Source organism: Pelodiscus sinensis, chromosome 5, assembly GCF_052426305.1.
Source record: "Pelodiscus sinensis isolate ZL-2025 chromosome 5, ASM5242630v1, whole genome shotgun sequence".
Taxonomy (NCBI): Eukaryota; Metazoa; Chordata; order Testudines; family Trionychidae; genus Pelodiscus; species Pelodiscus sinensis.
The window spans coordinates 135,080,421-135,093,986 of NC_143056.1; the positions used below are offsets into that span (position 1 = coordinate 135,080,421).

The 13,566-nt window shown below is 71.8% G+C and overlaps 1 protein-coding gene across 1 annotated transcript; it reads right to left on the bottom strand.

The window, feature by feature from the left end:
- Positions 1 to 2,304: 2,304 nt before the first annotated feature.
- On the bottom strand, positions 2,305 to 8,880 carry ZG16 (zymogen granule protein 16). The gene is made up of 4 exons (XM_075917348.2): positions 8,685 to 8,880; positions 5,008 to 5,077; positions 3,522 to 3,660; positions 2,305 to 2,796 (listed from the first exon to the last, which is right to left on the bottom strand). Exons 2-4 carry the CDS (start codon positions 5,051 to 5,053, stop codon positions 2,472 to 2,474), a joined length of 510 nt encoding a protein of 169 aa, XP_075773463.2. The 5' UTR covers positions 5,054 to 5,077; positions 8,685 to 8,880; the 3' UTR covers positions 2,305 to 2,471.
- Between the last annotated feature and the right edge of the window lie 4,686 nt (positions 8,881 to 13,566).

A 13,566-nucleotide genomic window follows, 5' to 3' on the forward strand; every position in this document is an offset into this window, starting at 1 on the left:
GCTGGGGACACGGGGAGCCCTCGCCCGGCGCTGGGATGCGGCTGGCTCTGGGGGGGGCTGGGGACACGGGGAGCCCTCGCCCGGCGCTGGGATGCGGCTGGCTCTGGGGGGGGCTGGGGACACGGGGAGCCCTCGCCCGGCGCTGGGATGCGGCTGGCTCTGGGGGGGGCTGGGGACGCGGGGAGCCCTCGCCCGGCGCTGGGATGCGGCTGGCTCTGAGGGGGGCTGGGGACGCGGGGAACCCTCGCCCGGTGCTGGGATGCGGCTGGCTCTGAGGGGGGCTGGGGACGCGGGGAGCCCTCGCCTGGTGCTGGGATGCAGCTGGCTCTGGGTGGGGCTGGGGACACGGGGAGCCCTCGCCCGGCGCTGGGATGCGGCTGGCTCTGGGGGGGGGGGGGGCTGGGGACGCGGGGAGCCCTCGCCCGGCGCTGGGATGCGGCTGGCTCTGAGGGGGGCTGGGGACGCGGGGAACCCTCGCCCGGTGCTGGGATGCGGCTGGCTCTGAGGGGGGCTGGGGACGCGGGGAGCCCTCGCCTGGTGCTGGGATGCAGCTGGCTCTGGGTGGGGCTGGGGACACGGGGAGCCCTCGCCCGGCGCTGGGATGCGGCTGGCTCTGGGGTGGGGCTGGGGACGCGGGGAGCCCTCGCCCGGCGCTGGGATGCGGCTGGCTCTGAGGGGGGCTGGGGACACGGGGAGCCCTCGCCCGGCGCTGGGATGCAGCTGGCTCTGGGGGGGGCTGGGGACGCGGGGAGCCCTCGCCCGGCGCTGGGATGCGGCTGGCTCTGGGGGGGCTGGGGACGCGGGGAACCCTCGCCCGGCGTTGGGATGCAGCTGGCTCTGGGGGGGGCTGGGGACACGGGGAGCCCTCGCCCGGCGCTGGGATGCGGCTGGCTCTGGGGGGGGCTGGGGACGCGGGGAGCCCTCGCCCGGTGCTGGGATGCAGCTGGCTCTGGGGGGGGGGCTGGGGACGCGGGGAGCCCTCGCCCGGCGCTGGGATGCAGCTGGCTCTGGGGGGGGCTGGGGACGCGGGGAGCCCTCGCCCGGCGCTGGGATGCGGCTGGCTCTGAGGGGGGCTGGGGACGCGGGGAGCCCTCGCCCGGCGCTGGGATGCGGCTGGCTCTGGGGGGGGGCTGGGGACACGGGGAGCCCTCGCCCGGCGCTGGGATGCGGCTGGCTCTGGGGGGGGCTGGGGACACGGGGAACCCTCGCCCGGCGCTGGGATGCAGCTGGCTCTGGGGAGGCACGTGAGGGGCTGCCTGGGGAAGTGGCGCCGTATGATAACCGGGATTGAGAACAGGATCCAGGTGCCCAGGACGTGTTTCGCCTCTAGGGGGCAGTGACACAGCATGGGGCCCAGGTGCTGGGACAGGAGCTCTGGGGAGTCCTGCAGCTCCCCCTAGGACTGGGGCCCAGGTGTCGGGGGCGAATCCCCTCAGGGCCCTGTGCTCCCCCAGCTACTCGCAATGGAGGAGAGAGAAACGGACACCGGGACCCAGACACCCGGGATGGGGGGAGGGGAGGCAGGAGAGAAGGGGCCCAGGTGTCCGGCACCCGGCCCGAGGTGCTGTCCTGGGGACCCGCGCACCACACACAGGCCAGGACACAAGGGGTGGGAGGAGGCGCTCAATTTATTGGCAGGAGACTGCGAGACCCGGCAGGCTCAGGGGCGGCAGGGGGCCCCGGGGGGCGGGGGGTCGGGGGCCCGGCAGGCTCAGGGGCGGCAGGGGGCCCCGGGGGCGGGGGGTCGGGGGCCCGGCAGGCTCAGGGGCGGCAGGGGGCCCCGGGGGCGGGGGGTCGGGGGCCCGGCAGGCTCAGGGGCGGCAGGGGGCCCCGGGGGCGGGGGGGCGGGGGCCCGGCAGGCTCAGGGGCGGCAGGGGGCCAGGGGGCGGGGGGTCGGGGGCCCGGCAGGCTCAGGGGCGGCAGGGGGGCAGGGGGCGGGGGGGCGGGGGCCCGGCAGGCTCAGGGGCGGCAGGGGGCCCCGGGGGCGGGGGGTCGGGGGCCCGGCAGGCTCAGGGGCGGCAGGGGGGCAGGGGGCGGGGGGGCGGGGGCCCGGCAGGCTCAGGGGCGGCAGGGGGCCCCGGGGGCGGGGGGGCGGGGGCCCGGCAGGCTCAGGGGCGGCAGGGGGCCCCGGGGGCGGGGGGCCGGGGGCCCGGCAGGCTCAGGGGCGGCAGGGGGCCAGGGGGCGGGGGCCCGGCAGGCTCAGGGGCGGCAGGGGGCCAGGGGGCGGGGGCCCGGCAGGCTCAGGGGCGGCAGGGGGCCCCGGGGGCGGGGGGGGGCGGGGGCCCCGGGGCGGCAGGGGGGGGGGCGGGGGCCCGGCAGGCTCAGGGGCGGCAGGGGACCCCAGTGGCGGGGGGTCGGGGGCCCGGCAGGCTCAGGGGCGGCAGGGGGTCCCGGGGGTGGGGGGCCGGGGGCCCGGCAGGCTCAGGGGCGGCAGGGGACCCCAGTGGCAGGGGGGCGGGGGCCCGGCAGGCTCAGGGGCGGCAGGGGGCCCCGGGGGCGGGGGGGGCGCCCCAGTGGAAGCCCAGGGCGTAGAGGTAGGGCCCGGCCCGCCCGCTGACGGCCCGCAGCACGGCGCCCTGGGTCACGGGCAGCGCGAGGAAGCTGGTGCCGCTCTGGTTGCCGAAGACGAAGGTGCGGCCCAGGCTGGTGGTGAAGGTGACGGAGGTGACGACCCAGGAGCTGTAACTGCCCTGGGCCTGAACGACGCTCTCGCCCTCCTGCAGGTCCATCTCCACCATGGTGCCCCAGGTCTCCCCGCTCACCCCGCTCCACACGGTCCCGTAGCGCACCTGGATCCTGGGACGCAGGGAGCCCTCAGTGCCACCGCGGCTCCCCCGCCCCCCAACCCCAGCCCCGCCGGCCCAGCTCCCCCGCCCCCCGCCCCCCCAGCCCCGCCGGCCCAGCTCCCCTGCCCCCCGCCCCCCCAGCCCAGCTCCCCTGCCCCCCCAGCCCCGCCAGCCCAGCTCCCCTGCCCCCCGCCCCCCCAGCCCCGCCAGCCCAGCTCCCCTGCCCCCCCAGCCCTGCCAGCCCAGCTCCCCTGCCCCCCGCCCCCCCAGCCCCGCCGGCCCAGCTCCCCTGCCCCCCGCCCCCCCAGCCCAGCTCCCCTGCCCCCCCAGCCCTGCCAGCCCAGCTCCCCCGCCCCCCGCCCCCCCAGCCCCGCCGGCCCAGCTCCCCCACCCCCCCAGCCCCGCCGGCCCAGCTCCCCCGCCCCCCCCAGCCCCGCCCGCCCAGCTCCCCTGCCCCCCCAGCCCCGCCGGCCCAGCTCCCCCGCCCCCCGCCCCCCCAGCCCCGCCGGCCCAGCTCCCCCGCCCCCCCCAGCCCCGCCGGCCCAGCTCCCCCGCCCCCCAGCCCTGCCAGCCCAGCTCCCCTGCCCCCCGCCCCCCCAGCCCCGCCGGCCCAGCTCCCCTGCCCCCCGACCCCCCAGCCTCGCTGGCCCAGCTCCCCTGACCTCTGGCCTGCCCCCCTCCCCCCAACCCCGCTGGCCCACCTCCCCTGCCCTCCCCCCCGCCCCCCAATCTCACCCGTGGAGGGTCAGGCTGCCCGACCAGATCTTCATTCCAGTGATGGGTCCGACGATCTCGTAAGAGGTCTGGGAGAATTCGTTTCCCCAGGTGCCTCCATAGAGCCCAGAGAACGAGGCTTCCACAGGTTGCTCTTGTGCTGCAGGAGGATAAATCAGACCCTGGACGCGGCCCCTGGGGGGGAGCAGGGCTGGGCACACGGGGACCCCTGGCCCGGCGCTGGGACGTGGCCCCTCCGGGGGGGCGCAGGGCTGTGTGTACAGGGGCCCCTGGCCCGGCGCTGGGACGTGGCCCCTCGGGGGGGCGCAGGGCTGTGTGTACAGGGGCCCCTGGCCCGGCGCTGGGACGTGGCCCCTCGGGGGGGGCGCAGGGCTGGGCACACGGGGACCCCTGGCCCGGCGCTGGGACGTGGCCCCTCGGGGGGGGCGCAGGGCTGTGTGTACAGGGGCCCCTGGCCTGGCGCTGGGACGTGGCCCCTCGGGGGGGCGCAGGGCTGTGTGTACAGGGGCCCCTGGCCCGGCGCTGGGACGTGGCCCCTCGGGGGGGGCGCAGGGCTGTGTGTACAGGGGCCCCTGGCCCGGCGCTGGGACGTGGCCCCTCGGGGGGGGCGCAGGGCTGGGCACACGGGGACCCCTGGCCCGGCGCTGGGACGTGGCCCCTCGGGGGGGGCGCAGGGCTGTGTGTACAGGGGCCCCTGGCCCGGCGCTGGGACGTGGCCCCTCGGGGGGGGCGCAGGGCTGGGCACACGGGGACCCCTGGCCCGGCGCTGGGACGTGGCCCCTCGGGGGGGGCGCAGGGCTGTGTGTACAGGGGCCCCTGGCCCGGCGCTGGGACGTGGCCCCTCGGGGGGGCGCAGGGCTGTGTGTACAGGGGCCCCTGGCCCGGCGCTGGGATGTGGCCCCTCGGGGGGGGCGCAGGGCTGTGTGTACAGGGGCCCCTGGCCCGGCGCTGGGATGTGGCCCCTCGGGGGGGCGCAGGGCTGTGTGTACAGGGGCCCCTGGCCCGGCGCTGGGACGTGGCCCCTCGGGGGGGGCGCAGGGCTGTGTGTACAGGGGCCCCTGGCCCGGCGCTGGGACGTGGCCCCTCGGGGGGGGGCGCAGGGCTGGGCACACGGGGACCCCTGGCCCGGCGCTGGGACGTGGCCCCTCGGGGGGGGCGCAGGGCTGTGTGTACAGGGGCCCCTGGCCCGGCGCTGGGACGTGGCCCCTCGGGGGGGCGCAGGGCTGTGTGTACAGGGGCCCCTGGCCCGGCGCTGGGACGTGGCCCCTCGGGGGGGGCGCAGGGCTGTGTGTACAGGGGCCCCTGGCCCGGCGCTGGGATGTGGCCCCTTGGGGGGGGGCGCAGGGCTGTGTGTACAGGGGCCCCTGGCCTGGCAGTGGGGCCAGCGATGATCCTGGGGAGCGAGACCCCCCCACCGGTCTCCCAGCCAAACCCAGCCCCGGCCAGGCCCTGCTCACAGCGGTTCCTTCAGCCCCCGTGCTCCTACCTCTGCCGACGGCGCCGATCGCCGCGAGGAGAAGGATCCGCAGCATCGTGGCAGGGGGTCGCCGCCGAGTCTGCACAGACAGATGGGGGGTGGGAATTCTGCCGGCTTCCTTAGCTCCCCGCGGCTCCTTTCCCGCCAACGCTCATGCCTGGGCCCCGGGGACTGGGGGTTTCCTACCGACTCGCCCCGACACCAGCGGCCTCTGCGGGGCTGCCTGCACCCGGGTCCCTCCCCCCGTGCTGAGATGCGGCCGCCTCTGGGGTGGAACGGCCATTTGTAGCGAGCCACACGGGCCTAGCCCTGCACTGCAGCTGCCCAGCCGAGCTCGCGGCAAGAACACGCCGGCCCGGCACTCACCTGCCTCCCAAGCGCAGAAGCCGAAGAGCCCCGGGCCCGTTCTTCTTATATCGGGTTCCACTTGTGCACCCCGCCCCAGAGGTGGGGCCACCCTGGCCCGATTTCCCCTGGTGCTTGCTCAGGGCAGCGCCCGCGGTTCCCAGCCCGGCCCCGTGCCCCTGGGGAGGGAGCTCGGCTGATAAGGGGCATTTGTGCCACTCCTGTTTGACTAGCCCGATAACGCCTGGGGGAGGTCGCCCCAAGGGCTCCTGGGGGGGGCCCTGGCAGTGGGGGCCCGGAGCCACATTTCCTGCACAGTCTCTCCTCGGCTGTCCTCAAAACTCAGAGCCAGGAGCTTTTATGTCTGCGTCCCAACGCCAGCCCACATCGCCCCGCGCTGGGTCCGATTCTCCTTCGGTTCCTACCCCGGCGCCCATCACCGCGGCGTCTGGGCACCCTCAGCGGGCTCCCCATGCGGCACGGTCTCCGGCCCTCTACCCAGGGCCAGACGCGCCTGCACTGGGGGCCCTGTTTGCTAGGGTCTCTTCGCCCCTAGCGCAGGTGGCACACCAAAGAGAGGCCTCTGGCGCTCAGAGTGGAAGGTGGGAGATCCAGGTGTCAGCACCCCCGACCCCGCAACCGTCGCGCTGTTGTGTCTGCAGCCCCGACCCCGCAACCGTCGCGCTGTTGTGTCTGCAGCCCCGACCCCGCAACCGTCGCGCTGTTGTGTCAGCACCCCCGACCCCGCAACCGTCGCGCTGTTGTGTCAGCAGCCCCGACCCCGCAACCGTCGCGCTGTTGTGTCTGCAGCCCCGACCCCGCAACCGTCGCGCTGTTGTGTCTGCAGCCCCGACCCCGCAACCGTCGCGCTGTTGTGTCTGCAGCCCCGACCCCGCAACCGTCGCGCTGTTGTGTCTGCAGCCCCGACCCCGCAACCGTCGCGCTGTTGTGTCAGCAGCCCCGACCCCGCAACCGTCGCGCTGCTGTGTCAGCAGCCCCGACCCCGCAACCGTCGCGCTGCTGTGTCAGCAGCCCCGACCCCGCAACCGTCGCGCTGCTGTGTCTGCAGCCCCGACCCCGCAACCGTCGCGCTGCTGTGTCAGCACCCCCGACCCCGCAACCGTCGCGCTGTTGTGTCAGCAGCCCCGACCCCGCAACCGTCGCGCTGTTGTGTCTGCAGCCCCGACCCCGCAACCGTCGCGCTGTTGTGTCTGCAGCCCCGACCCCGCAACCGTCGCGCTGTTGTGTCTGCAGCCCCGACCCCGCAACCGTCGCGCTGTTGTGTCAGCAGCCCCGACCCCGCAACCGTCGCGCTGCTGTGTCAGCAGCCCCGACCCCGCAACCGTCGCGCTGCTGTGTCAGCAGCCCCGACCCCGCAACCGTCGCGCTGCTGTGTCAGCAGCCCCGACCCCGCAACCGTCGCGCTGCTGTGTCTGCAGCCCCGACCCCGCAACCGTCGCGCTGCTGTGTCAGCACCCCCGACCCCGCAACCGTCGCGCTGTTGTGTCAGCAGCCCCGACCCCGCAACCGTCGCGCTGCTGTGTCAGCAGCCCCGACCCCGCAACCGTCGCGCTGCTGTGTCAGCAGCCCCGACCCCGCAACCGTCGCGCTGCTGTGTCTGCAGCCCCGACCCCGCAACCGTCGCGCTGCTGTGTCTGCAGCCCCGACCCCGCAACCGTCGCGCTGTTGTGTCTGCAGCCCCGACCCCGCAACCGTCGCGCTGCTGTGTCAGCAGCCCCGACCCCGCAACCGTCGCGCTGCTGTGTCAGCAGCCCCGACCCCGCAACCGTCGCGCTGCTGTGTCAGCAGCCCCGACCCCGCAACCGTCGCGCTGCTGTGTCAGCAGCCCCGACCCCGCAACCGTCGCGCTGCTGTGTCAGCAGCCCCGACCCCGCAACCGTCGCGCTGCTGTGTCAGCAGCCCCGACCCCGCAACCGTCGCGCTGCTGTGTCTGCACCCCAGACCCCGCAACCGTCGCGCTGCTGTGTCTGCAGCCCCGACCCCGCAACCGTCGCGCTGCTGTGTCTGCAGCCCCGACCCCGCAACCGTCGCGCTGCTGTGTCAGCACCCCCGACCCCGCAACCGTCGCGCTGTTGTGTCTGCAGCCCAGACCCCGCAACCGTCGCGCTGCTGTGTCTGCACCCCCGACCCCGCAACCGTCGCGCTGCTGTGTCTGCACCCCCGACCCCGCAACCGTCGCGCTGCTGTGTCTGCAGCCCCGACCCCGCAACCGTCGTGCTGTTGTGTCTGCAGCCCCGACCCCGCAACCGTCGCGCTGTTGTGTCTGCAGCCCAGACCCCGCAACCGTCACGGTGTTGTGTCTAAGACCCTGACACTGCGGTTTTTTCCCAGGGGCTGTCTGGGACCCCAACAGTCCTTCCTCGATCTGTGGCAAACCCAAAGCAAAGTGGCTTTCCCCAGAGAGGGTGGTTGGACTGGGTCCCAGGAACCAGGATCTTTAAGTCCAGTTCACCTGGGACGGGTCAGCGCCCAACAGAGGCCTCTAGAAATGACCCGGCCAGCGCCAAGGAAAGCGGAGCGGAAGGTGCTGGAGAGAGCCGCACGAGAGCCGAGAGAGAGTTTACAAGAGCTCCTGGAGGAAACTGGCCAGCGCCGGGGAACCCAGCTGGGAGGTAGAAAGACTCAAGTTTGGGGCCTTTCCCAGCGGAGGGAGGGGGCAGGTGACTATGGATCCGAGCCGTGGTGGAGGGGCGGGGCAAGGCTGGGTCTGAATGGTAAACTGAGGCAAGGCATGCCTGTGTCGCTGTGGGAAGGCACCTTCTGCAAGGCCAACCCAAAACAGCAACCCGAAGTAAGGGCCTCCCGGGGACCTTGATGGTCTGGCCGACCAGGCAAGCTGCAACACCGGGGCAGCTGGGCGCAGGGTCGCAGCGCACGGAGGCGAGGGCGCTGGGTTAATATATAACGAAGATCAAAGACTCTGCTGGCAGCAAACCTAGGAACTGCCCAAGGCACACAAGGAGCCGCCCCGCCCGCGATTGAGCTGTGAATAGTCACTGACCCAGGCTCGGGAAAGGTCTGGGGTTTGCTGGAACCCCTGAGATTTGGTGACGCACCAGGAGATGTTTTTCCTGTGCTTTTCAGTTGCCTGCCGGGCTGCGGGAGGCCGGAGTCACCTGCAAGGGCTCACGTAAGGCTCAAAGGTGGGATCTCAGTGGCCCAAAGAGAGAGCAGGCAGAAGACCGCAGGGCACTAAACACGATCAAACAGGACACGGCAGCTGCGCTTCAGACCCGCCGGGCGCGTCTCCGCGGGGCAGGATCTTGAAATAACAACGAAACCGAACGAGCGTGTCCCACGGCAGGCGAGCCTCGACTTACCGGATACGAGGCCCTCGCTCTTCCTGCTTCGGAGGAGTCCGTGAGCAGACAGACGCACAGACGCTCCGCGCCCGGCAGACTGACGAGCAGTCGCCCGTTTCCATGACGCTTCTGCCCTGCTCTGTCACACCCGTGCTTTGCTGGCAGGGCGGGGTTTTCGGCTGGGACCCTCTTTCCCCCGTGCCCAGGGTAACAGCTGGCGCCACCCCCCACTCCGTACCACCGGGCCGGGCCACGGAGCTCAGTGCAGGGCCGGCTAACACCCAGGTTTCCTTGTTCCCGGCCTGGGCGAGATGGGACGCCGGCCCCGATTTACCCCAGCGGGTGCGGAGTCTGAGCCAGAGCCGATAAACCACAGACTGTCGGCGCCACACGTGGCAAAGGCAGCTGCCCTCCCCCAGCCCCAACCCCTGCAGTGCTCTCCGGTGGCGTCCGGCCCCTAGGGCAGCTGCCCAGGCCGTGCCCAAGGGAAGCGCCTGTCCATGGTGACGTAGCGAGGGCCGTATTCACTCTTGTAGGCCCTGTAGGCCCTCTGCTGGGTGGTGGGGGATGTGATTGTACTGCCCCGCGCTGTCCGGGAGTAACTCGGTGTGTGCCTCAGTTTCCCTGGGCACCGCAGCACTGTCTGGACAAGGCGGGGAAGTACATTCAGCCTGTCAGGGCCTGAGGGCCGGGTGGCAGCAGATAGCACCTCGGGCCTGGAAGCAGGACAAAGCAGGGGGCGGGGCTGCCTCAGGTGGCTGTGAGGGTGAGTTACTTTGCGGCTGGCTGGGGGAGGAGGGAGCCGAGCTGGCCTGGGGGGCAGGGGGCCAGAGCTGGGGCTTTGGTGCCCCCTGCCCCCAGGCTGGGCCGGCTGCTCCTGGTTCCTGTAACAAGTCTGGGCTGCGCCGTGTCCCTGGGACCCAATAACCCTTCTCTCCTACCTGCCGCCTGAGTGTCCCGCCGGGCTGCAGACGGGGGTGCAGGGCCGGGGCCCCCCACAGTCCGTGGGAGTGCTGAGACGTTAGGAGGGCCCAGAGACCAAGGGGGGGGGGACGTCGGGACAAGGCAAGGGGGGAGGGGACAGGGTCCTATAGAAGCCGAAGTCCAAACACCAGGCGTCTGGTCTCGTCAGCATTTACCGCCGGCCACCTGGCCACTGGGGCCCTGCCAGGCCTGCGCACGTCGCTGGCCCGCCAGCCACCGGGCGCCCCTGGGTGCTGTGCACGGGCCGCTGGGGAACCCGCTCCCGGCTGGGCGAGGGGTCCCACGCGCGGCTCTGGGCTGGTCTGCGGGAGCCACGTGGCGGGGCCCGGCCCTGGCTTCGCGGTAGCGCCCACGGTGCTGGTTTCAACGAGCCCGCCTCGCTAGCCACACCCCGTCCTGGCGCCGGCCCAGCCCTCGATCACGTGACTGCTGCTCGCCGGGCGCTATTTGCTACGGTGTTGACACAGCTGCAAATACACATTGATCATCCCCTTGTCCCCGGGCCAACTCGGCGCCACGGCGCCTCCTGCTGGTCGCACGGGGAGTTAGCTCATCAGCAGGGCGCCTCCCTGGCCAGGGCTTCCCCCCTGTCACTGCATGCCGGGAACCGCCCTGCCACAGGGCCCCACTCTCCAGGAACCCCCAGCCCCCTACACCCACCATGCCTCAGTGACCTACGGCCAGTCACCCTCTAGCCCCTGCCTCAGGGGCAGACCACCAATTGCCACTCAGCACTGGCAGGGGGGTGGGGGTGGGGCTGCTGCCTTCCCCAGCCTTAGTGCCTCAAGCCCTGCAGCTAGGGGTTGGGGGTGGCCTGGCCAGAGCTCCCCAGCCCTGCCCCAAGTCAGGACCTCCCCAGTAGCCAGGCCCCTCCTGTGCCCCAGCTGGTGCAAGAGTGAGTTTGAGTCCAGGAGCCTGTATTTATACTCCCCTGGGCTGGGCTCTGATTGGCTAGTTCCTGCCTCAGCTGGGGCCTTGCCCTCTCCCAGGGCTGGGTTTCACCCTTAAAGGGCCAGTCACACCTCTCCTGGGGGCATGGGGGCAGGGCGGGGTCTGGCTGGCTGGCTCCCGGGGGCGGGGGATGGGGCATGGGGCCCATCTCCTCCAGGGGGTGCCAGCTCTGATCTAGCAGCAGGGCGTTGGGGGGGGGGGTGCATGGGGCAGGACTGGGGGCTCGGCAGGGGCCCTGTGCAGTGCGGAGCAGATGGGGGGGCCCCTTGCTGGGTTTCCCCAGCCCCCCAAATATTGCCCCCTCCATACGGCTGTGTCAGCACAGAGCCAGCAGAAATATGGACCCAGCACAAGGTCTCTGCCACGTGTCTTGGGGGTCCTGCCCACAGGGGGGAGACGCCCCACCCGGTCCCCTCTCCCACCGGCACAAACCCACATTGCACCAGGGTGAGGGACCCCTCCCAGAACTGGGAGAGAACCCAGAGTCCTGGCTGCCAGCCCCTCTCCTCTAACCACTGCACCCCACTGTCCCGGAGCTGGGAGAGAACCCAGAGTCCTGGCTGCCAGCCCCTCTCCTCTAACCACTGCACCCCACTGCCCTGGAGCTGAGAGAGAACCCAGAGTCCTGGCTGCCAGCCCCTCTCCTCTAACCACTGCACCCCAGTGCCCCGGAGCTGGGAGAGAACCCAGAGTCCTGGCTGCCAGCCCCTCTCCTCTAACCACTGCACCCCACTGCCCCGGAGCTGAGAGAGAACCCAGAGTCCTGGCTGCCAGCCCCTCTCCTCTAACCACTGCACCCCACTGCCCTGGAGCTGAGAGAGAACCCAGAGTCCTGGCTGCCAGCCCCTCTCCTCTAACCACTGCACCCCACTGCCCCGGAGCTGGGGGAGAACCCAGAGTCCTGGCTGCCAGCCCCTCTCCTCTAACCACTGCACCCCACTGCCCCGGAGCTGGGGGAGAACCCAGAGTCCTGGCTGCCAGCCCCTCTCCTCTAACCACTGCACCCCACTGCCCCGGAGCTGGGGGAGAACGCAGAATCCTGGCTGCCAGCCCCTCTCCTCTAACCACTGCACCCCACTGCCCTGGAGCAGGGAGAGAACCCAGAGTCCTGGCTGCTAGCCCCTCTCCTCTAACCACTGCACCCCACTGCCCCGGAGCTGAGAGAGAACCCAGAGTCCTGGCTGCCAGCCCCTCTCCTCTAACCACTGCACCCCACTGCCCTGGAGCTGAGAGAGAACCCAGAGTCCTGGCTGCCAGCCCCTCTCCTCTAACCATTGCACCCCACTGCCCCGGAGCTGAGAGAGAACCCAGAGTCCTGGCTGCCAGCCCCTCTCCTCTAACCATTGCACCCCACTGCCCCGGAGCTGGGAGAGAACCCAGAGTCCTGGCTGCCAGCCCCTCTCCTCTAACCACTGCACCCCACTGCCCCGGAGCTGGGAGAGAACCCAGAGTCCTGGCTGCTAGCCCCTCTCCTCTAACCACTGCACCCCACTGCCCTGGAGCTGAGAGAGAACCCCATGGCAGTCAGGAGCCTAAGCAGCCCTAGTGAGGCCTGGGGGCTCCAAGCCCCCCGTACAGAGGAAACCCGGCTCCTTACATCTGACTCCTGGTGCGGCCGTGTCTGCGCTAGGCCCTGGCCCCGGGAGGGGCTAATCCGGAGTCACCCGCCTGCAGTGGGGGAGAGCCGGGTGCTGCTCTCAGGGTCAATCCGGAGTCGCACCCTGTTACTCCGGCCCCGCGTCGCTCTGGCTGCCGCAGCCCAAGGAACCTGCAGCGGGTCTGGACCTCCGGGGCCACCCGGCGTCAGCGACTCCCGACACGTTTCGGAGCCCACAACGCACACGCCTCGCCGGATCCTCAGGCCTGAGCTCAGCTCCCCGGATTCGCCGGCACGCACGTGGATGGCGTTTCTCTTGGGCCAGCCTTCTTCCGTGGGGCTCAGGACCGGCTCCCGGCTGCCAGGGCCCGAGGCAGGCCAGACTTCCCCCTCCCCACTGCTCTGGGAGGGAAGTGCGGTCTAGTGGGTAGATCAGGGGGGACTGGGAGCCAGGACTCCTGGGTTCCATCCCCAGTTCTGGCAGGGCAGTGGGGTGTACTGGTTAGAGCAGGCTCTGGGTGGGAGCCCGGGCGCCGCTCCAGGAGAAAGGCCCCGTGTTCGGGTGCCTGGCGGGCGCAAGAGGCGGCGTTTGTCTGGGTTCCCGAGATGGTGAAAGGGAGCCAGTTTGTTTGGGCGGCCGAGGGGCGATCGCTGGGGCTCCGTCCGGGTGGCAGAGCCAGGCCAGAGGCGTTTGTGTGGCTGCGGGCGGCCCCGGGGACGATGCACGGACGCAGCCAAGGATGCGTTATGTGTGCTGGGAATTGGGCCTGGGGGATGGGGGGCAGACGGGCACCCGGCTCCCAGACCTGGCAGCTTGGCGCGTGCCCCTAACCCGGCCGACGGTGCGAAAGGATCCCAGTGCCAGGACAGGGTACCCGCGCCCCACCTGCTCTGCCCCACGGCACAGCTCCTCCTGGGGTTGTGAGTCTCTGGTTCCACGGCCCCTGCGCACTGCGCTCCCATCCTGCTGGGCCCCCCGGGCTCTCCCTCAGCTGTGACCCCGGCACCGTTTCCTGGCTACCGACGCCCACTCTAACCACTAGGCCTGACTCCGGTTCCGCCCTCGACCGCCCGCCAGCCACACACCCCTGAGTCAACAACCCAGAGACCGAGTTTGATGCTTAAGGCTTTAATTAGCACGTTGTTAGAGTAAACAGGCTGCAATTCATCAGCCGCTAATCCTGGCAAAGCATTGGCAGCCCAGCGCTCTCAGGAGAGGGTACAAGGAGGGAAAGCGACAGGGATCGGGGTTAGCTTGCGGAACATCCTGCCACTTGATTAGGCTGCTTGTTAATTTCATGAGCTCCTCTAACCGGCTCTAATGAATCAACTAATGGTGAGGAACGTGCTTCTCTGGGCCGCAAAAAG